Raw genomic sequence first — 23,230 nt, forward strand, 5'->3', positions numbered from 1 at the left:
CACTGTATCTGTGCTTTTGAAAGCACATTCTTTTTTTTTAGCATGATCCCAAGGATTTTTTTTGCTACCCTAGATTTTGTAATTCTTACATACTTGTTCATAACCAGCTTAACCACATTACTGCTGTTTCTATATCACTCTTGAAAAATAATTTTGTAAAATTTTGATGAATATAGTTGGTTTGGTTTTTTTTTTTTTTTACTTGAACTTGGACCCAGATAGAACTTAACAAATGTCTGAATATCACACCAGAAGAAATTCCATTGCTTTGGGCATAATTATGAGTGTTTTACATTCTTCTTTGGTCCTGAGGTGCATTTCCTGTATCCCCTTGTGGTCATTTTCTGATCATATGTGTCCAGAGAATATAATGACAATTTCCACATTTCGTTTAAATTGTCAGGCTTGCTAAACCAGTTCTATTACAGGACACATTGGTATTTTAATTTTTTGTTTCTGGGAGACAGTGGGACTTGCTTGATTGGTTTGAACTGTCTGTTGGCAGTGTTTCCATGTTACTGAATTTTTGTAATTTTTTCCAAAAAACAAAAAATCTACACCAGAACTATCTTACAGAAGACACTGCAAAAAGAAGTATTTGTTGCTCTGCCTTTCATTGTTTTTCATGCTGCCAAGTTATTAGTGTTACATCCCCCCCCCTTTTTTTTTAACCTTAAGTGACCTCATGATTTTCATAGTACTATTGCTAAGGAAACCGTTGTCACTTAACAGAAGTGGACCTCTTAGAGCACCCCTTACTGGACATGATCATGCAAGCTTCCAGTTCTGTACTGTTTCTCTATGGTGCTCATTAGTGTGTTTTAGTTTGATTCTATTCTATAGTTCATATTTCTATATTGTCAACATCACCTGTAATATTGTATTAGCTTTCCGAATGCAGGGAGGAGAGTTAAGATAAAGGATATTTCATTGTTTAGCTTCTTTATGTAAGTTCAGGATTACTGAATGTATATTTAGATAAATTTCCTGTCTATTGAGAACTATGCTGATACTAATCCTTTGATGCTGACCAGCTCACAAATTACCACATAGAATTTACAATGGTAGAATCATTTCCATATTTTCTCATTTGTAACTGCTTTAATCTGTTTAATTGGTGACATGGAATTATGAAAATACAAGTGACATTGGCTATGTTTTTACACACATAACTCACAGGTGATCTTACTCAGAAATACAAAGACAAAAAGCACTGCGCAGTTCAGTAGTCTTAGGATTTAAATGCATGCATGAGTAATAAAAAAGGAAGTTTTTTCTCCAAAGCCCTATCTTCATAATAACTTTGCCATCTCCTTCAATCCCCTATAACCTCGTATCACTCCTAATGATCTCTGTTTCTGACCTCTTTACTTAGAATTTTGTACAGGAATCTGAGGTGAAGATTATATGTAGGGAAGCAGTGTTCTTTGTGTAAAATAGGTCATAATTTTGCTCTTCACTTATGATGAGGGAAGTGAGCAATTCCCTTATTCTTTCAGTTCACTTGTTTTCTTTTCAGTCTTTTCTGCTCTGAATTCATCAGGACAGATTTTTGTTCATAGGGCATAGGAAATTAATAAGAAATTATACTTGATATTTTCATATTCAGGGTAGAAAGCAGGCTTCTGGTAATGTATTCTATATAGTATGCATGGTGCTGACCACTATTAGTACTTTTTTCCAGAAAAGTACAGATGCACTGTGTTTCACTGGCAAATGGATTTATTATGTGAAATGGAATATAAACATTTTTTGGCAGATATTTATGAAATTGTACATGCAAATCCTTATTCCTAAACAAAAAAAAGAAAAAGCGGAGTGATCAAAGGAAAACTTTGCAATGATATTTTTGTACTAAATTTTTCCTTCAGTAAAACTGTCATACTATTGAAATATTTATTCGAACACATATGCTTCATGAGCACACACAGAATGGGATCTGAAGGTGGTGTAACAATTCTGAGAAAGTGAATGTATGAAGTTTTTTTTTTTTTCATTTGCTTCACAAGTAAATTGCTTATAAAACTAACAGCTGCTGTTTTGAAGCTAATCTTAGTGAATTGAATGTTCTTAACCATTTCTACAATCCCACAGTCCTTTATCTTGCCTCTCCTGCTGCTTTCCCACCACCCCTGATCCCATTAGCAAAACTTGAGACAGCCTCAGCTTTTACCAAAGTGCAGCTTTGGTTTCAGCTGCTTTTCTGCAAGAGGAAGTGAATGTTGCGCTTTTTTCTCTGTGGCATGGTTGTGATAAAGCTGTGGTGCTCTTATCTCTCTTTTAGGTAGTGGCTCTTTATGACTACACAGCGCATCGATCAGATGAGCTAACCATGCATCGCAGTGACATTATCCAAGTGTTATACAAAGATAATGATAACTGGTGGTTTGGCAGCCTAGCAAATGGACAGCAAGGCTATTTTCCAGCTAATTATGTGGCTGGTGAAAGTAAGTTTACTGCTGTCTTCCTGGTATACCGGTGTGGGTTTAACTGATGGTCCAAGATTTTACCATGCTGTACTGCTTATTGTTCTGAAGATACGAATTTATATAGCACACAGATGGCATAATGATGACTTATTGTGATGCAGAAATTGTATAAAGTTAGTTAACCACTTAGCAAGTTGACATACCTGACTTAGGAGGGTATTGCCACTTAGTTAAACATTCCAGCTTGTATAGTACTGGCTTAATTATCAGTCAACTGGATTGATTCCTTGTCTCTTCTTACATATAGCCACCTGGTTCATGCCCTATCTTGGCAATGTTTTAGGACACATCAAAGCATTTCACAGACATCTTAGGTTTTTCTTAGGCAATCCCTGTTAGATCTAACCAGTTACTTTTGTAAAAACCTCTTGATTTTCCCCCTACTCTAATGGAGAATGCTCAGTTCCCAAATAAGTGGATTTCAGTATGAAATTTTAAAAGAACGGTAATGGTTAAATCTCATATCTGAGCACTGAACTTGCTACCAGGTCCTTGTCATTAAACCAGTTTTGATTAAACTAATACAGACAAACCTAAATTAATCTGAATAAATAATATAGTAAGCATCCTACTGAGTCAACTGATGTAAAGATCCTCAGTGTCCTGACAGTTGTTAGTATTCAGCTTATGGACATAGTGTGTGTTTGCATGCTACAAGAAATTCATTTGCCGTCCTAAACTATCGAACTATCAGTTATACTGGTGTTTAGAAATCTTTTAACCCAACATTTCTCAAGATGTTTTCCCCCACTTTTTAGTTCCTCCCTCTGTCTTTCAAGTGAAGTCTAGTATTTATGCCTCTTTCCTAAAAAAAACTTAGACATAACACTGTGCTAACTTTATGATGATAATTAAAGTTAGCTTAACTACTGCCCTTCCCCTTTGTCCTCCCCTTGCACATCCTGTGGATTTTCTCCTTCCTTTCTTCCTTGCAAAATAAGCCAGAGAGCATTCTGTAGGAAGAGTCTTCAGTGATGGCCTGAAGAAAAATTTTTGAGGCAGTTGTCCAACTGTGCAAAAAACCCCTGGTATATAATTTGTTATTTAAGTTGGTGACCATCTTACTGAATCAAAAGAAATGCATATGATACATTTGTTAAATATCAGCTGCATTGCTGTCAGTATGGACTTTGTTCTTACTCATATAAATGTTTGATTGTTTTTATTTTATATAATTACCTATATAAATTACCTATATATAAATCACATCTAAATCTAAGCTTACTAATATAAATAAAAGTTAATGGGCAAATTTTGATAAATTCTCATACAAAATTTGGCTTCAAACATTTTTGACCTGTTTCAGTTCACATCCCATTTTTGGCTAGATCATAATGTCATGGTTGTTCACATAAAATAGATACTTTCATAATTCTTTCATGGCTCTCATAATGGTGAATTATGGATCCTGTTTTCAGAAGAATATGAAGAACAACCTTCAGGATTAGTACCAGATTCTGCTCGTCTCCTACGTGAAGGACCAGAAGAAGCAGAGGAAGGTTCTCCAACACTACATAAGGTAATAATTTGAGAAGGAAGGATTCTGTAAGTAGTGATAAAGTATGCCTTTTGTGTGCCAGGTGGACTGTATCAATTTTCGATCCTTTTTGGAAAAATTTCTTATGTGTAGACCTCATTGCAGGCAAGCAGGTAGATTTTCAGGAGATGTCTAACGTTTGTCTTGTGTGGAACCAGCTGTTCCATCATGTGGCAATTAAATATTCTGCCTACTTTTGCACCATTGTAATGAGTAGCAAATCTCCCATTGACTCCAAGGTTTACAGAAGTATCTCTCACAGCTACCTGATGTAAATAACAGTTGAAGAAACAATGTGGATTTATCAAAACCTGACATACTTTCAGGCACTTGACTGTCATTCTTGGAATATGCACTGCCCACAGATTCTTTAAATTTTCTGCCATGAAATTTCCTTATCTATCAGGTTGCTCAGGAAAAAGCTGTGATGTTTTTCTCTTGAGAGTTTTTCAGTCCGTGTAATAATATCCTAATTAAAGATATACAGTGTGATCATAAAGCCTTATTACCAGACCAGGAGGTGTGCTGCATCTAAATGTGCTTACTTGTCAATGGATGTTTCTGTTTAAAAGCTGCTGATGGTTCTCTGATGTGAATGACTGCACCTATCCTGTAGGTTGCTCAGGAGGGTGGACTGTAGAGACTTCATAGTTTGGAGGAGCAAAGGACAGAAAGGCTTTTATCTTGACTATATCTAATATCTCTCCACTCCCACCATATACGTGTATTAGGTTGCAATTGCATATGGCATTATGTTGTTGTTTACATATCACATGCTATATTGTACGCAGAAGCATTCCTGTTTCTGTGATTTTAGTTAGCAGTCAGAATACAGTATGTACAGAAGAACAAAGAAACAGCAGCCAGTTTTTAGTCAAGGAAAAAAATAGGGGTTTGATTTTTATTTTATTTTTTTCAGATCTTTAGAGATACTGCTATGTACAGAGCAGGCCAAATGACTCTCACTTCTCCAGACAAACAGAGATTAGAAACTTTGCATAGCTTATGTTCCCCTTCTCTGAAGTAAGACTAATGATTGTCTTAAAACATGGGATACTTTGTAAGCAAAAAAAAATAATAGAAATTAGTTCAGTAACTGTTAGAACTTAAGAATTTTTTTATTCCAAAATGTTTGTATCCTTAAGTGTGCTTTCCACAGCTATTCATTTAGTCAAATGGTACTAACATAACTCCTTTAAAAGTGGCTTTTGTTCAGATTTCTTTCAAATGACTTGACTTTTCAATGTACTTTTCTAAAATTGAATCTAATATTTTGCATCTGATTTGCAAGACTCAAAACATATGCTGTGTTGCTTAGTTACAATTTTTTCTTTTTTCAGATTATTTATCTAATCTTTGCTGCATAATATATATTGCAATATTCAAGGTTAAAACACTCGAAGCTACTTCTATTAACCTTTTTTGTGTAGCTCTTGTTTTTAATAGGTGAATAGAGAGAGAGGTAGCATTTAATAAATTATTGAGTACAGATTACTCACTTGGCAGTCTTGTTGAAGCCAGCTGTCTTGTTGAAGCCAACTGCAATAAATCAAGTTACTAAGTGTTTTGTTTCTAACTCTACTTGAAAAACGGAGTTAATCACTACACCGAGGAGTAATAATTAATCTGAAGTATCTTTTACCTCTTTGTAGCTGAGAAACTCATAGCCAAACCATTGTCCAAGGAAGACAAGGGTGCATTACTTATAGATACTCCTGTAAAGGCAGACTGGAACAAATATAGGAAAAATTACAACATTACTGGAAAGCATGAAGATTTCTTTTATCTGTTCTCTACATTGCTGGAGGCAAGGAAGGTATCCCAGAAGGAATGTGTGGCTATACTCACCCAGTTTCACTCATACCCCGATTAGAAGAGGGAGAAGTGCTGAGATACTTATTGTCATTAAAGACTTGATCATTTTTATCCACATCTTTTTTTCCTGTTTTAATCTAGTAGGAATCTAGTTGATTTACTGGATCAAAATACTTTTATGTGCACTAACTAATGTTACTAACATTTACAACCAGTATTTATTATTCAACTTTGTGAGAAGTAACGTTTGATTAGTTTTGATCGCTTATATTTTCTCAAGTGTCTATGGTTGACATATTTTTCTAACAATAGTTTTTGTATTACTAGTAGCACTTTTTTAGTAACACAGTAATATTTCATCAAAATACTCTTTAATTCTACTGGCACTTTGAATTAAATTGACTGCATATTTAATAATTAGTTGGAATTTTGTAGTACATACAGATATTCAAAAGACATAATGAATAAAGTGTTGAGTAACAATCCAAAACCAAGCAAATATGTTGCTTTTTATCTTGCACAGCATCCAGGGGCACTACAAAATCATAAAGAGTCCAGAGAAAAGTAGTGAAACATTTACAAGCCCTGGAAAAAATGGTATAAGAGGATATACTTACAAGATTAAACTAGCAAAGAATGAGCAGTGAAGAGAGTGTATAAAATAATACATGATGTAAAGAGGTGAATTGGATGCGCTCTTTTTTCTTTTCCTTCTTTTTTTTTTTTCCCTTCTGCTGTTAAACAAGATCAGGGAACATTATGCTGGAATGGAACGCATCTGATATTGGTAGAAGGAAATCTTTGTTTATGCTGTGCTTAGTTAATCTGGTGAACCTAGCTACTACAAGACACTATTAAACTTATGCGCTCAGGGATTAATTTTTTTAATAACGCATTTTAGGCTGAGGTAATGGCTGAGATTCCAAACGCATCTAAATGACTGGGAAACACAAATCTGGCTGATTTTTTTATAATTTCAAGTTACATAAGCACTGTATAAATCACCAAGAAGATATGGAGTTGAATCAAATGATGAATCAAGTCTCTGTGTAAGACTTGCAATGCCTTGAAGTGTAATGGTTTTACAAAAGCTGCAGAGTGCTGCATAGAAGAAACAAATTGTCATTCAGCTGTTTGTCATAATGAAGGAAAGTTCTACAGCGCTTTGGCTTTAGGCAATACCAGATACTTCTGAGACAAAACTGCTAAGACCACTGAGGGGGCTGATCGGTTATGGCAGTTCCTGTGTTGCAGCAGTGACACAGCAACTTTTCTTCCTATTCCTTTCATTTTTTTTCAGTATAAGAGCTGACATGGGAAACAAGAAAAATCATTATTTTGTAATACCCTATGGGGTTTTTTTTTGCTTTGGCAGAAAATGAAGCTTTTTTTTTTTTTCTTAAATCCAAAAATATTTGTCAAATAATTAAGTTGTTGCTTAAGTTGTTACCACAAGCAGGAAAATATAACTCATTTTTTTGCTTGTGTTTGGGTTTTGGCCACAAGCCTGTTTTTCCAAATACTTAGTTATATCCAGGTCTGCTATATCTATTGTTCTTTCTGGTTTTTTTGAGGAATACTTAAATATTTAGCTCTGTTAAGACTGCAAAACACAGTTACTGTGAAAATCATCATAGCAGTTACTCGTAAGATTTTGCTACCATATGAGACTAAATAGGGCACTTAAAATGTAGAATACTTCTATGGTTTTAATTACTGAGAATACCAGATAGTCTAATTAAAAACAGTTTTCCAACTGCAGATATTATAAATGCATATCTAGCTAATCGTCAGAATTTTATGATGAGTGAATAAAATGGAATCATTAACATTAGAAGAGGGTGTAATACTCAAGATCCAATATTAATCTTTGCAAATAATAAAAAAAAGTTGTAGTTCAAAGAACTTGCTTTCAAAATGCGTTCTACCATCAGCTTTGCATTCATAACATAATAATTTTATGCAAACCTTGTTTTCCTGCCTTATGAGTTACTTAACTCCTGAGCCACAAAATTAGGTCATAATCATCTTTAATTACAACATACATCTAAACTGCCAATAGAAATTTCATGGAGTGAAGTTCTCACTGCACTGATGAAGAATCCCAAGAAATAGAGACGGACCTGTCATCTGGCTGCTCCAGTAAATGTGCTGTTTTCAGGTTCCTTAAGATGAAAGCAGAAAAGACAGGAATTCAGACAGGGTTCTGTTAGAAACCAGAATTTGGGTTTTGCAAAATTTTGGCAAATCAGAGACATTTCAAAGTCAATAGTGTCTTTTTTTTTTGGCCAGAAATGTTCTGCTGTCTATAAAATCTTGTGAATATGTTTTATAATTTAAGATGGCCTACCACTCACTACATAAAATGTATCTAATTGGATTCTGAATGTTAAATACTCAATTCTGTGTTATGTGAGAATAGTGGGAAGTAGTAATAGGCAAAACAGTAATTTAAAATTTCCATTAAGTGTAAAAAAAAATATTCTTTCTGGTATATTTATCTTTGAAAAATTATGTTAAGGTGTAAAAAAAAAAAAAAAAAAAAGGTCATAAACCTGAAAACAAAAGAGTTACCTTCAAGAGCTACGTTATTATTGCACAATTTGGATAATCAACCCAGAGATCATCAAAACTTGATTCCATGTACATTTAAACAAAGTTTGGGATTATCGCTGTTTACATAAATAATTCATGTTCTCACTCTTCTTCCCCTAGAGTAGGTTGTTGTCAGACTTTGTGAACACTTAGCCTAGTGTGTCTGAAACTAACCTGCCAAGCAATTGATGCTTTTTCCCTGGGCTTGAGCTCTGTCGATGTGGGTGGTTTTGTGGGCTCAAAATTTATTAGATCTAAAAATTTAAAAAGCATAGAAAACTTGCTCAAAAATATTTCCAAAAATACTAGCTAGAAATTTTTCTATTAGTTTCATCAACAACTTTCATTTTATAGTTTGTGCTGTTTCTATTTTCTCCTTTAATGGTGCCTTTCTTCAGGTTACTGGGGAACACTTCAGTGACTGATTATCCTTTAGGAAGAGGAGGGACTAGGAAGATGTGATGTTAATTAGGGAAACAGTAAAGAATTAATATGATGGAACTCTTGCAGTGAATAGAGCTGAAGACTTTCAACATGTCATGAAATGTGTTCATTTTCAAGGTTCAGAGAGATTGCAGACCCACAAAAATGTGATATTCAATTGAATTAGAATGTATTATAGTGAAGTTTATAATTCTGGCCTTCATTCGTGCCTAATATGATTACAGATCTCTCTCTAAAGGCATTGACATCTGGGCTGAAAGAAACTATGTTTTTCTAGAATCAGTCAGCAAAGCTGCTGTGTGGTCTTCCACATAAACTGTTAAATAGGCATTATAAAATAGAGACATCTTTGCAAATCCTACTTTTGAAATAGTAATTACTTTGATTGTTCTTGAAGAAATCCTTCTTCTGAAGGAAATGTTACTATGGTACCATCTATGAGGAATAGACCATTTTCCTTAAATGTTACCTGACATTAATATATTTCACCTTTTTAGTTCTGTAGTTTCCTATTTTTAGATATTCTGGTTTTCCTTTAAAATGCAGTTTGTACTGTTCAATTACTCTCTCTTAAGCATGTGTGGTGCTACTTTATTTGTAAGCTGGTAGCTCTTTCTTTTTCAACTCCAGAACCACCTCTGTGGTTCATAATGTGTTGTCTCAAAAAATGTTTGCACCTGTGTCTATAGTATTATTTGAGTCATTGAAATAAAAGGTATCTGGTTTATAAGCAAATGAATACCTATTGGGAAAAAAGAAAAGATGAAGTGACATCCATAGTCATTTTCTGTGAGTGGTCTGTTTAAAGATAGGAAGAATCAGGCTGAGCCCCTGAACTGGTCAAGCAGAACCAAAAATTGAGGGACGTTTATATTATTAAAATAGCTCTCAGGAGCAAGCTAACCTCTCTGTCCCCATTGTTTTCTCTTTGGGTCCTCATAGCCTCTTTCTGAACAGGATTGAACTATTTTTATGCAAATTTTAATGCAAAGCTCTGACCACAGATAAATTCCCAGAGGCCAAGACTTCAAGACTGAAAACAGCTGTTCTAAACCATATTGCTTGAGTCTGAAGTATCTTGTCTCCACTCTTCCTCCTCTTTCTTTGCTGTCCCTCAAATAGTCATCTAGTTGATTCGATTTCTGAGATGCAGTATTTGTCGGTGTTGAGCCATGACTACTGAACAGGCCCAGGATTTTTCAGTTTCAAAGCCTAGACAAGGCAAAGTCCTCTCTGCCCGTTGCTCTAGCATTCATGGATGGAGAAGCTAGTGAGTGTTGGCTTAGTCCTAAACACTGCAGTGGTTCAGCTGTTTGTTATGGGAGAGAGAGGAATTCATGCCAATGTCTCTGTTGTATGCAGAGCCACAGTTCTGCTAGATACTCACAGCTAAGTTAATACTGTTAGACATAAGGGTTACAATATGGTGAATCTGATTTAGATAGGCTTGTTCTTTAAAAACACTCAAGAGGGGGGAAAAAAGCAATTATAAGTTAACTGCATTTTAAATAGGAAGGTCATGGCAAAAAAAAAATATGTAATTCCACTAGCAAAGCTCCCTGCCAGTTGTTCATTTAATGGGGAAATGTGTGGAGGAGTACAGAATAGCAGAAAAGAAAATGATGAGTGTGGTGTAGTATCACAGCATTTCTCCCAAACCTGACTCGTTAGAACAGTTTTGACAGGAGGCATCAACATGGTTCTGGGGAGTTAAGTACGTTGCTATAAATCTTTTATCCATGGACTGTGTGATAGAAAACAAAATACAAACTTAATACTGAGTTTAATGTCCTAAAGACTAGTCTGAAAAGACAGAGACATGTTGGTTCTTGCTGTCTGTGATCCAACGAATCTTTAATTAGATCAAGTTCTGTAGAAACACCTTCTATAGGAGAGTTCCCCTGTGCAGAGTAGGCTATAGAGCAAGCACATTTACTTTCATGGCTTGAATCACCTAAACAGATTGCCTGCACCACTCCATTCTGTCCATCTACCCCTCAGTCTGTCAGAGAACCTCTGCAGACCATCAGTCTTAGTGACAACTCTCCATAGCCTAGAGGAAAGCACTCCCAAAGATGTAGACTTCGGATGAGACTTTGTCCTTGCTATTTCCTTTAGATGACCTCTGCTTCAGGTTTTGCTATGAATTGTGTTCTGATACATATGGTTGTTTCCACAAGTTGCACAGAGATGGTTTAGTGCTTGACTTACTGCTGTGGATTCTACAGCAGGGATCAGGAACTGAAATGCTTTTGTATATTTAGCCTTTAATTATTTTGCCTTGGTTGCTTCTTATGTGGCAACACTGAGACAATATTAAGTATCAAAAAATTGAGGCCAAATGAGCTGTAAAGCAAGTAAGTCATCTAGAAAAGGAAAGTATATATTTTATTAAGCTTCTGTAAGAGCTTCTATAGGTACATCAGTTGATAAAAGGAAGACTAGGGAAAATGTGGGCCCTCTCCGGAAGGAAACAGGAGACCTGGTTACCCGGGACATGGAGAAGGCTGAGGTACTCAACGAGTTTTTCACCTCAGTCTTCACCAGCAAGTGCTCCAGCCACACTGCCCAAGTCACAGAAGGCAAAGGCAGGGACTTGGAACATGAAGAACCGCCCACCATAGGAGAAGATCAGGTTCAAGACCATCTAAGGGATCTGAAGGTGCACAAGTCCATGGGACCTGATGAGATGCATCCGCAGGTCCTGAGGGAACTGGCGGATGAAGTGGCTAAGCCGCTATCCATCATATTTGAGAAGTTGTGGCAGTCCAGTGACGTTCCCACTGACTGGAAAAGGGGAAACATAACCCCCATTTTTAAAAAGGGAAAAAAGAAAGACCCAGGGGAACTAGAGACCAGTCAGTCTCACCCCTCTGCCCAGCAAGATCATGGAGCAGATCCTCCTGGAAACTATGCTAAGGCCCATGGAAAATCAGGAGGTGATTGGTGACAGCCACCATGGCTTCACTAAAGGCAAATCGTGCCTGACAAATCTGGTGGCCTTCTACGACGGGGTTGCAATGTTGGTGGATAAGGGAAGAGCAACTGACGTCATCTACCTGGAGTTGTGCAAAGCATTTGACACTGTCCTGCACGACATCCCTGTCTCTAAATCGGAGAGACATGGATTTGATGGATGGACCACTCAGTGGATAAGGAATTGGCTGGATGGTCGCACTCAAAGAGCTGTGGTCTATCGCTCAATGTCCGAGTGGAGACCAGTGATGAGTGGCGTTCCTCAGGGGTCAGTATTGGGACTGGTGCTGTTTAACATCTTTGTCGGCGACATGGATGGTGGGATTGAGTGCACCCTCAGCAAGCCTGTCAATGACACCAATCTGTGTGGTGCGACTGACACGCTGGAGGGAAGGGATGCCATCCAGAGGGAGCTTGACAGGCTTGAGAGGTGGGCCCGTGCGAACCTCATGAAGTTCCACAAGGCCAAGTGCAAGGTCCTGCACATGGGTCAGGGCAATCCCAAGCACAGATTCAGGCTGGGCAGAGAATGGATTGAGAGCAGCCCTGAGGAGAAGGACTTGGGGGTGTTGGTTGACGAGAAGCTCAACATGACCCGGCAATGTGTGCTTGCAGCCCAGAAGGCCAACCGTATCCTGGGCTGCATCAAAAGAAGCGTGACCAGCAGGTCGAGGGAGGTGATTCTCCCCCTCTACTCTGCTCTCGTGAGACCCCACCTGGAGTACTGCGTTCAGCTCTGGGGCCCCCAACATAAGAAGGACATAGACCTGTTGGAGTGAGTCCAGAGGAGGGCCACAAAGACGATCAGAGGGCTGGAGCACGTCTTCTGTGAAGACAGGCTGAGAGAGTTGGGGTTGTTCAGCCTGGAGAAGAGAAGGCTCCGAGGAGACCTTACAGCAGCCTTCCAGGACCTAAAGGGGGCCTACAAGAAAGCTGGAGAGGGACTTTTTACAAGGGCATGTAGTGACAGGACAAGGGGTAATGGCTTTAAACTGAAAGAGCGTAGATTTAGATTGCATATTAGGAAGAGATTCTTCACTATGAGGGTGGTGAGGCACGGGAACAGGTTGCCCAGAGAGGTTGTGGATGCGCCCTCCCTGGAAGTGTTCAAGGCCAGGTTGGATGGGGCTTTGAGCAACCTGGTCTAGTGGAAGGTGTCCCTGCCCATGGGAGGGGGGATTGGAACTAGATGATCTTTAGGGTCCCTTCCAACCCAAAGCATTCTATAATTCTATGATTATTACAATTTTTATTTTTATGTTAGTAAACAAAGCAAAAGAAACTTCAGAAAATCTAAGCTTCTACAGTTGATATGAACTGATGTTCTCCTCTCCTTCTGGTGGGCTATATCAAAGGGTGGAGAATTAGAATTTGGCAACAAAATTGAACACCGTTAGTGGCACTATACAAAGGGCTTGTATTTTGTACTGTGTTCAGTATTTGCTCTTGTGAACAGAAAAGTTCAAGATATTCGTAATTATTATCTGACACATCAATTTTTTTTCTTTAAAGGAGAAGAGCCCTAATAATTCTGTATTAATATTTAAGCTCTGCAATCTGGATGAATTTAATAGCTAACACTGTATCTGTTACAATGCTAGGTTTGCTGAATCTTAGTACAGACACAGTGACAATAGTGCAGAGCTGTTCGGAGCTTCCTGTGAGATATTCCCATGTATAACAAGAGGTCAAGAGGTTTAGAAACAGGGAAAGGAGATCAACAGCCTCTTCAAAACCTCCATGCTCTAGAATTCTGTGGCTTGCTCCTTACATTAGCATGTTCTTGATGCATTCTCAGTGTCTAAGTGTTACCACTACCTCCTTAGCCACATACCTCCTGCGTGTTTTCCCAGCTTCCACTCATTCACTGTGCTCTTCCTGCTGCTTCATCCCCTTGTTGCACCAGCTCCTGCACTGCCTTCTTGCATCTGCTGCTGACCCTGCTTCTTCCTTCAGTACTGCTACTGCTTACTCACATCACTGGGATGCGAAAAGTAGTTCAGCGAGTGGGCTGAGGAACACAAAAGTATGTGGGATGGGGAAGAGAAGGTAGTGGCAGTGAGATCTGCTTCAAAAAGATCTAGTATCTAGTTCCTGCCTCATTACATACTTGAAAGCTTGTAGGTAAGAAAGGTATCATACTTCAACTGTACTTTGGAGAATTGGGAGTCTGTCCCTACAGACCCTTGGAACTCTCATTAGTTGCCATGTCAGGTGAACACAGCTATTCCCAGATAGTCTCTAATTGTGTGCTTTTCTTTCCTTGGTACCCATACTGAAATGTTGTGGTTGAATACATGAAAGCCTATGTGATGAGTAGGTTTTTTTAAAACAGATCATAAGAACCTTCAGTTAGGCAGCTTAATTTAGTGAATACTTTAATCTTCTAACTGTAAAACAAGGATAATTTTCCGTGTTTTGATATGTGAAAGTATTAGAAAACTTAGTCTATTTTTTATAAGAGAAGTCAGTCTTCTGTAGTGGCACTTAAAGGAATTCTACCAAACTGCTTTGGAAAGGTCCATATTTGATTATAGTATTAGCACAATGTTGAGATTCTGTTATATTTACTCAAAAAGGAGGGTAAAAAACCTAGTTCAACATCATTCACATAGGATTTTCAGAAAAAGATTTTGGTTTGACTGCAAGCGAAGTGAATTCATGATTGTGTATGGCAAGGAACCGCAAGGTTATGAATGCTGAAGGAAGTATTAATTACTTAGAGTCATTCCCTTTACAGCAGTCCCTTGTATTTTCATATCGGTGGCATTATATTTCCTTCTGTCCTGGTTTCGGCTGGGACAGAGTTAACTCTCTTCTTAGTAGCTGGTACGGTGCTGTGTTTTGGATTTAGTGTGAGAATGATGTTGATAACACTCTGATGTTTTAGTCGTTGCTAAGTAGCGCTTATCTTAAGCCAAGGATTTTCCAGTTTCCCATGGTCTGCCAGCAAGCAGGTGTGCAAGAAGCTGGGAGGGAGCATAGCCAGGACAGCTGACCCAAACTAGCCAAAGGGATATTCCATACCATGGAACATCATGCCCAGTATATAAACAGGGGGGAGTTGGCCGGGAGGGGCGGATCGCTGCTTGGGCATCAGTCAGCGGGTGGTGAGCAATTGCATTGTGCATCACTGGGGTTTTTTCCTTCCCCCCCTCCTTTTTTTTTTTGTTATATTCCTTTTCATTACTATTATTATTATTATATTATTTCATTATTATTATTGTTAGTATTATATTTTACTTTAGTTATTAAACTGTTCTTATCTCAACCCACAAGTTCTACCTTCTTTCCCGATTCTCCTCCCCATCCCACTGGGAGCGAGGGGGGGGGCGGGGGAACGGGGAGTGAGGGAGCGGCTGTGTGGTGCTTGGCTGCTGACTGGGGTTAAACCACGACACCTTCTTTTGTGTTTACTTTTACCATTGACTTAGTCTCAAGTTTATTACTGTATTAACAAGGATTTTGTGTGTGAAGTGGAAGATTTTTCTTCCTAGCCCCGCCAATGCTACATTATTATATTCTAAAAGGCTGACTTTTGTCTAAACTAATCCAGCAATCTATGTTATTTCAGCAGACTAATTCTAATGACTAATGTTTGAACGTGGTTGTTGTGGGCAGTGTGCTTATATGAATTCAGTAAGTCAATGGGAGCTTGATCCTGTTTCTTCTTAGTCAGCAGAAAAATAATATTAAACTAATAAAATAATACTAGGGAGCAGGACCAAGACAAAAAAGTTCAGATTTCATTCAACTACTAACATTGACTAGATGTTTTTTAATTAATTCCATTTACAGTTTAAGAAAGTAATTAAACTGTTCAAGGCCTAAAACTGAGGTTTGGGAGATATGGGTTCTGGTTCCAATGTGGTCTTCATTTGTGTGTGCCAAGACAATTTTCATCTGTGCATCACTTTACCCTGAATTAAAATTGGACAATAGTACTTGACAGGGGAATGTTAAGTTTTATTAATTAGGGCTTTGAAATCTATGATGGATAAGTTTAGTGTCTGAAAAAAAAGTATTTTTGTTCCATTTTAAAATACCGAAACTAATGCTTAAGTGATAAAAAGAACTGCTGTGAAGCAACTCTCTATTTTCTCTCTGTTTAAGTTAAATATGGAGGAACGGTATACCTTGCCTGTGAGGTCACACAAAATGAAATGAACAATTGGCAGACTAGAGGGTCAAGAACTGTGATTTTCTTCTTCTCTGTTGCTTCCAGAAACCTCTTGTTGACTTTGTGGTTACTTTTTTTAGATGCTGTATTGTTGTTAGGCACTCCAGAGCTGCTGAATGATGCTCCCTTCCTAATACTGCTCGTTTTTAACTGGAGTTTTAGAGACAGTAATGTCAGTAACTGGCTGTTTCCTGGAGCAATTCAGGCTGATAGCAGAACATTAAACATCTTACTTACAAGCAGATGAGTACTCTGTGCTTGGCAGAACTGGATGGGCTGATCTTTTTAACACTAAGGATATTTGAGAAATTCAGAAACAATGTAGTAGGTTTTGCTTTAGGCTAGCTGTGAATCCAAAATTTAACTAATAGTCTTCAAAAATCATAATGTGGGCCAGGTTTTGAGGGCTGAGTTCGTTTCAAGCCCATTCTTCTCCTTTACTCCCTGAAAAAAAAAAAAATCTTATTTTTTGGGAAGTACCAGATCTAATCTCTCCCTCTCTTCTCTGGCCTAGGGCTCCGGTATCCTGAAAGAGACTTTTTTCTCCAGCTTTCCAAGGTCTTCATAGGAACTGGTCCCCACTCTCACAGTGCCTGCCTGGATATAACTTCTGGTTTTTCTTTCATGCATGCCATACCAAACAGACACTTACAGAACATAGCTGTCCTGTCAGCCTGAACTAGAGATCCACAACAGTTTTTCACTGACAGCATTGTAATACTAGGTCTGAGCCTACAGTGTGCTGCACTGCTTTCCACAGCTTTTCTCCTTGGTTGTGGTGCTCTGGAGGCCTGAAGTTCCTGGCTGGATGTGTAGTGTATGGCTGGTTCCAGAAGAGCAAATTTTGAGTGAGACATAAGGCCTATCAGTTCTGTTGGCTTCCGCCCTCCATGAAAATGAAACTACAGGGGTAGTTACCAGATATTTGTGAACAGCCTGGAAGAAGGTAGAGAAAATAATCTGTCCCTGAAGTAAACTCAGGAAGGGCACTCACATTTCCTTACAGGAATTCTTGCATTAAGTATGAGACTTGTTAGAATTAGAACAGGTTTGTTTATACAGGGAGCGAGTTGCAGAGACCCACTAATTACATTGGAAATTAGAGAATTTACTTAAACTCTTCCAGGTTGGTTTGGTTGGTTGGTTTTAGCCCTGAATTATTAAAGTAACCTGGAGTGATTTGAACTGTTTTTGACTGAAACTTGCAGGGTTAAAAAATAGACAGGTTTCTCTTGTTAAAACTATGCAATAAGATGGCTTTTTAGCATTCTCTCTTTACTCATGCAGTAGCAGAAATAACTTAATTCTTTACAGACCATGTGTATTTTAAGCTTACTTCAAGCAGATTTGTAACCTCATTTCTACACATACCTGAAAACTCTCTTTTATTTGCAAGTCTTTTTTTTTTTTTTTTTTTTTTTTTTTTAAAAGCAGGGTACTGTTTCCTTGTTTGTAACCACATAGGAGTTAACATTTTATGGCTGATAGACATTCTGTTTCAAACGAGGTATATTCTCTCCTTATTCAGGAAGCTGGTGGGTTTTCTATGTACATGTGTTGGCCCCATTGTCTGTCGTCTTTTTACCTCCCTGCTTTTTTTTTTTTTTTTTTTTTTTCCCTTTTACAGATGTCACCAGTCATCAGTAAGTCAGGGGACCTAAAATTGAGCTCGGAGCATGACACAGATAGAGACTCACCTGCAACACAGTAAGCAAGAAATACTTAAAACAATTTGCAGTGTTATTTCTACAACTGCTGTTAGAAAACTGTGAGAAAAGTTGGAAGGGTTATTTTGTTTTAGCAAGCAAAACAAGAAGTTAGCTTTAGGATAGTCATTAAAAAAGCACTTCACACCTGAAATGTGAAGGAAATAACAGTTTGTATGTGTGTACACACATACATATGCGTACGCACACTCTCTCCCCCAAAAAGAGCAAGGACTATAATGTACATGAGAATCAAAACTCAGGGATATGGGATTGCCCTGTGGCATCCCTTAGCTATGTATTAGGCTTTATTGCTACAAACTGCAAACTATTTTTGCACCTTCTAAAAATCAGTTAATATAAGTTGCAAAAGGTTGTCACACACTGAGAAGATGCAAGCTAGCATCTTTGATTGTGACACTTGCATTTTTTAAAAATTGTATGTGTTCATTGTGTGAAAGCTGTAAGCAGATAAGATCTCAACATTTTGAACAAGAGCTTCCACAATATCTTTAGCTATTGCAACCATTTATACTTCAAAAAATACATCTGAAAATACTTCCTGTGTTTGCCATTACAGGTATCTGTCATCTAAGCAGTTATTTCACTGATCATTTTCCAGAGTGGTCCGCTCCGCATATAAATAATCTATGCCTATATGGTGTAGATGCAGATACATATCTAATTTTAACTTATCTTTAAATCTTAATTTTCTATCTCCAGCTGTATCTAGATTTGAAAATAAATTGTGAGTGGAAAGTTTAACCCTCATGTATGATGAGGAATGGGCTGTATAACTACACATTGACAGAATTCAGCGTTGAATTTTGGACATAACTATTCTGATAGGATGTACATTAAGGAAGGAGATGCCTTTAAAGCACAGTTACTGTGATGGTTGATGCACTCTATTAGAAGCCAGTATCAAAAATTTGGTATGACTCTACTCCATTAGTAGAACTTCAGGAAACAGTTATTTTGAGTGACCTTCCCAGGGCATCCACTGAAGAATGTGGGACCACAGATTTAAAATGTGGAATCACAAATTATTTAATCAAATTCAAGAATTTTGAATTTTATTATCATATCAAATGTGAAATACTCATTTTAATGGAAACTAAGGCTGTCCTGAGAACAGGTCTCACTGAAGTGTCATGCTGAAGAAACAGCACCCCAAAACCACTTCAGTTACATTTCAAAAAGGTGAGGGAAGACACCTACATGCCTGAGTCACTGGAATGTACTCCCTCCTCCAGAACTATAGGGAGCAGGAGCATCATGGAGATGCCAGTCTGAAGTCATGCTTCATGTCCTTGCTGTCCCATCTGGGCAAAGAGCGGTGTTGCAGAGCCTCATTCACAAGCTTTCAGGGTACTGAGCCATTTATACCTCATCATTACTGAAAGATGCCATGAGGTAGCGTTTGATGCTATCCCTTGTCAGGGGAGAGCTAATTTGAAAGGGAGGACATGTCAGTGCTACACAGTGCTGTATTTTCTTTCCATGTACAGGACATTCTAGGCTTTATTACTTTTTTGCTGCATTTGTCTCCAGTGCTTGTGTTTTGTCTGACGTGGAGAGGGCAGTTTTCACTGCATGTTTTAAGATCAGAATGCAGATCTGAGTAACATCTGTTCCTGATGTAAAGCTTGAATCTGAAAGTATGTACTTTGTAAGCTCTTCCATGAACTAGAACATCATGAAATGTGATTCACTTGTCTTTGTAATTATAGCAGTGACTGCACATACCAAGTTTTTTTCAGAAGAGACTACAAGTTTTTGCCTTATTTTGAGAGCTAGTAGAGAGAAGGATCTTGTGGCATTTCTGATGCCCATAGTCTGAAAGACTGTTCCATATTTCTGTTTATAGGCTGTGTAGTACAGATTAGATAATAAAACATCCCAGAAACATAGGTGCTTTTTTTTCATGAAAACTCTCACTTCTTTGTACCTGAAACCATGATCTGCAGGGTCTGTGACAGAACTGTAGGTTTTTTGTTCACTGCAGTTGATGTGTCTTGAAATAACTAAAGAATGACACGCACGCAAGTGTTGTGATCTTAACTGGAAAAGTCTTCTATTTTAGCATCTAAAAGCAATATCAACATGACTTGAGGTCCAGTCCAATCTGTACTTAAATAGTTGCTCCACCTAAAGCATTCTGTTATCTTCCTGTTTTCTGTGAAAATACACTTAATATCCATGTCACATGCTAGTATATAATAGGAATTGCTCAGTAAATAAACTTCGTAAGAATCAAGTGAGATGCGATTGCCAAATACGCCCTTTCACTATGGAGAAGTGAAACTGTTAGCACCTGCACAACTCACTATACCTTTCTTTGAGCCTCCAAATGAATGTTTGCTGTTTTGCCTATTAGAACAGTATTCATTATGGCCACAATACCTGCTGTAAAAGAAAGTGAATGGCAAGCCCTTATGACATGTCTGTCTTTCAGAATTTCTGGATGGAAAATACGGTTTTGCAATAGGAAAACAAATTTTATCCAAGGTGGTACATTTTTATCTTAGCCAAGCAGTTAACCTATCTTCTGCAGACTCTGTAAGAAATAGAGAAATGTCCACATAACAGATGCTAAGTGAACTAAGGTTTTTATCTAAGTATCCCAAAGATTTGCTACTTCGTCACATCTGATGTTCAAATAATAAAAAGATATGAAAACTACTTCTGAAAATTTGAGTAGCTTTATACTGAAAATCTGCATAGTAGCCTCACCCTTCAAATATTAATGATTAGATACTATTTGTCAGTACAGACATGATCTCCTAAGATATATTCTCACTGTACAGTTTTGTTGAGCTACACTAGGTAGTGCTCTCTGCATAAATTTACAAGTGATTACGCATCAGACCCAGCTGAACACTCAGTTTGGTAATTGGTACTTATGTTACTGATGAATTATGATTTTGTACCCTGGTTTCTTCATGCAGCAGTACTTCTCAAATTATTCCACAAATCCCAACACAGAGGATCTTAAACTCCAGCATGCTTTCCTTCAGGATGTTCCAGTATTAGAGCTGCAGCAATTCATGTATTCATGAAGACACAATTGAGCTTAAAAAAAATTCAAACTATAGGCAGATAGTCATCAGTCCATTAGCAAGGCTGATGTGTAAACATTCTCAACTATGAAATAGGATTACATTAGGACAGTATCACCAACAGTAGTGCTCTTGTAGCACCCTTTTTGGGGAAACTGCACACATCTCATTACATTCTTTAGTCTTGATTCATCCACTCGCTTATGTGTTGCAGCAGGATTCAACATAACAGTTCTGGTCACAAACCAAGACCTGTTTGTGTTAGGCACAATACAGATTTTGAACAAAGACAGTAGCTGCCCTTGAAAGATTACAGTCAAAGTATTAGTCCATATTTATAGTTAAATAAAGTTACAACTTCTGCCAAGAGTGGGAATTCATGGTAGATGTGGTGTAACATCTGCGTAATCCTGGCATCATCTGCAAGACCAGTCTAATTCCCTTGTTAAAGGCACTGACTGGGAAAGATACAGGAGCTTGACTGATGCTTTTGGCATTGTATGAAGTCTGATAAGCATAAAGAGATTAAAGTGATTTCTGATTCTGTAAATCTGTTATAGTTCAGGTAAATTAAAATGGAAAAACTAATCTTATGCACTTTGCCTGCCTGCCTTATTCTTGTTGAATAAATAAACCAGGAATCTCTCTTTAATTGCAAGTATTTTGGTGTTTGAGCTTAGGAAAGAAAAAAAAAGTGCAATGGCTTTTATGAGAGGAGGAGACCGGTAATTTGTATTTTTTAATTACATCTGTTGACTATTGATCAAGACTAGCTGATTTTTAAGATCATGAGCAGTTCTTTTCAAAGCAATGCTATGATATGTTAAAAAGTAGACTAGTGGAGTGGTCTCATATTTTGTCTTCATGGTTTTTCTGTCTTTGTTCTGCTGCAGAACAGTTTTTGTAGCTGTTTCAGCATTGTACTCAAGGGGGACAGGCAGACAATTGTGCTAACACATCAGCTGTGGGTGGAAAAAGCTCTAAATTTGGGCTAACTTTGTGTTTCTTTTACTCTCTTTATATCCACCTTCCTCTAGAGGTGCAAAGAAAAAGAAGAAAAGGATACAGAGGAACGAGAGAGAAAATCAGCACAACTTAATGGGTCTCGATACTCCTGTATCATCAGTTACAGCTAATGGTGTTGAAAATGAACCTACAGCCCGTGGGGTGGAATTGAAGAAGAAGAAAAAGGCAGTGAGAGGCTCAAACTTAAGCACAAATGGAAAGACAAATATTGCCCTTGAGCCTGAATGCTATGACGTATAGTCATAATTTAATTCCAAATACTGGTGTGATATTCAGTATACACATTGAAGGCTGCAACTACGATCTCACTTCTAGGATTAACAAGAAACAAAGAAATTAAAATACTCAAATACACAGAATGGCACCAGTTATGACTTACCGATGGTGTAAACCTGTTTTAGAAGACTTTTGCCCTGGGTTCCTTGAAATCAACAGAACTTGAGTGTTCAGCTCCTCACTGGACTGGTGAAATCTGAAACTGTCAAATACAGTGTTAACCAATTGAATAACTGATTACACCTTAACTTAGGCATTTCTGTAGGCTGTAGATCAATCCATTGGGAGCAGAGAATCAAGTGAACAAGTGCGATCTAGAGCAAAACAAGCCCAACCACTACATAAGTTCTTAAATTAGCATTTTAAAATGTGTTGTAAGTAAAATAGAGGAGTGTTCAGAATGGTAAAATTCCAAAGGAACGATGACATTACAGTCAGTGTAGCTGAAAACATAAGCTTTTTAAAAATATTTTCCTGACATCAAATATTCACTTGGACTGCATTTTGCAGCTCTGAAGTGAATTGTTGAGTAACTACCTATGCAACTACACTGTCTTCAGTGGGACTACTCATGCTTACCAGTGTAAGTAAGTGTTGCAAATTCCAGGCAGTTGTATTTTTCAAATGAGGTTTTCTGCACATAATAAAGATGCATTGCAGTTTTGTCAGAGTTCCTGGCTGCTTTGGCAGCAGTCTTGCCAAATACACTTTCTTTTGTCTGAATGAAATATTTCATATCCAACTGTACTGTTTGTTTTACTTGTAGTCCTTATTCACTTGTAAGTGTCATTAATTAATTTTTTTACTTGAGTATTATGTTGTGAACTTTTACTAATGACTTCACTAATTATTTACAGTGCTAAATAATTTATGGTTTATATTAAACGAAACACTTTCTATCAGTTAGTGTTGGTATTTTTTCTGGCTGATGATGTCCAGTTTATTTTTACTCTGCTAGGAAATTCTTCCTCCTTCCCTTCTGAAGCAATAAATAACATAAAATTAGAAAGCCCTTATTTAGTAGACCGGGCACTTGATTCCATTAAAAAAAGAAGTGAGAATAACAATGTTGGGCACTGATGTGTGAAATGCACCCAGATGCAGAGGACTAGTTGCTATATATT

At 37.6% G+C, this 23,230-nt stretch overlaps 1 protein-coding gene across 4 annotated transcripts in view; it reads left to right on the forward strand.

The window, feature by feature from the left end:
- The window catches only part of AHI1 (Abelson helper integration site 1), a 102,214-nt gene extending 79,212 nt beyond the window's left edge, over positions 1 to 23,002 (forward strand). For 2 of the 4 annotated variants that reach the window (XM_050894626.1, XM_050894628.1), the window contains exons 22-25: positions 2,285 to 2,447; positions 3,908 to 4,008; positions 17,664 to 17,743; positions 21,842 to 23,002. In XM_050894626.1, the coding sequence (XP_050750583.1) occupies positions 2,285 to 2,447; positions 3,908 to 4,008; positions 17,664 to 17,743; positions 21,842 to 22,070 (573 nt within the window). In that variant the 3' untranslated portion in view covers positions 22,071 to 23,002. The remainder of the gene's footprint in view (positions 1 to 2,284; positions 2,448 to 3,907; positions 4,009 to 17,663; positions 17,744 to 21,841) is intronic. The other 2 variants (XM_050894627.1, XM_050894629.1) reach the window with 2 other exon arrangements.
- Positions 23,003 to 23,230: the final 228 nt, after the last annotated feature.

This window comes from Gymnogyps californianus, chromosome 3 (genome assembly GCF_018139145.2).
Source record: "Gymnogyps californianus isolate 813 chromosome 3, ASM1813914v2, whole genome shotgun sequence".
NCBI classification, from domain to species: domain Eukaryota; kingdom Metazoa; phylum Chordata; class Aves; order Accipitriformes; family Cathartidae; genus Gymnogyps; species Gymnogyps californianus.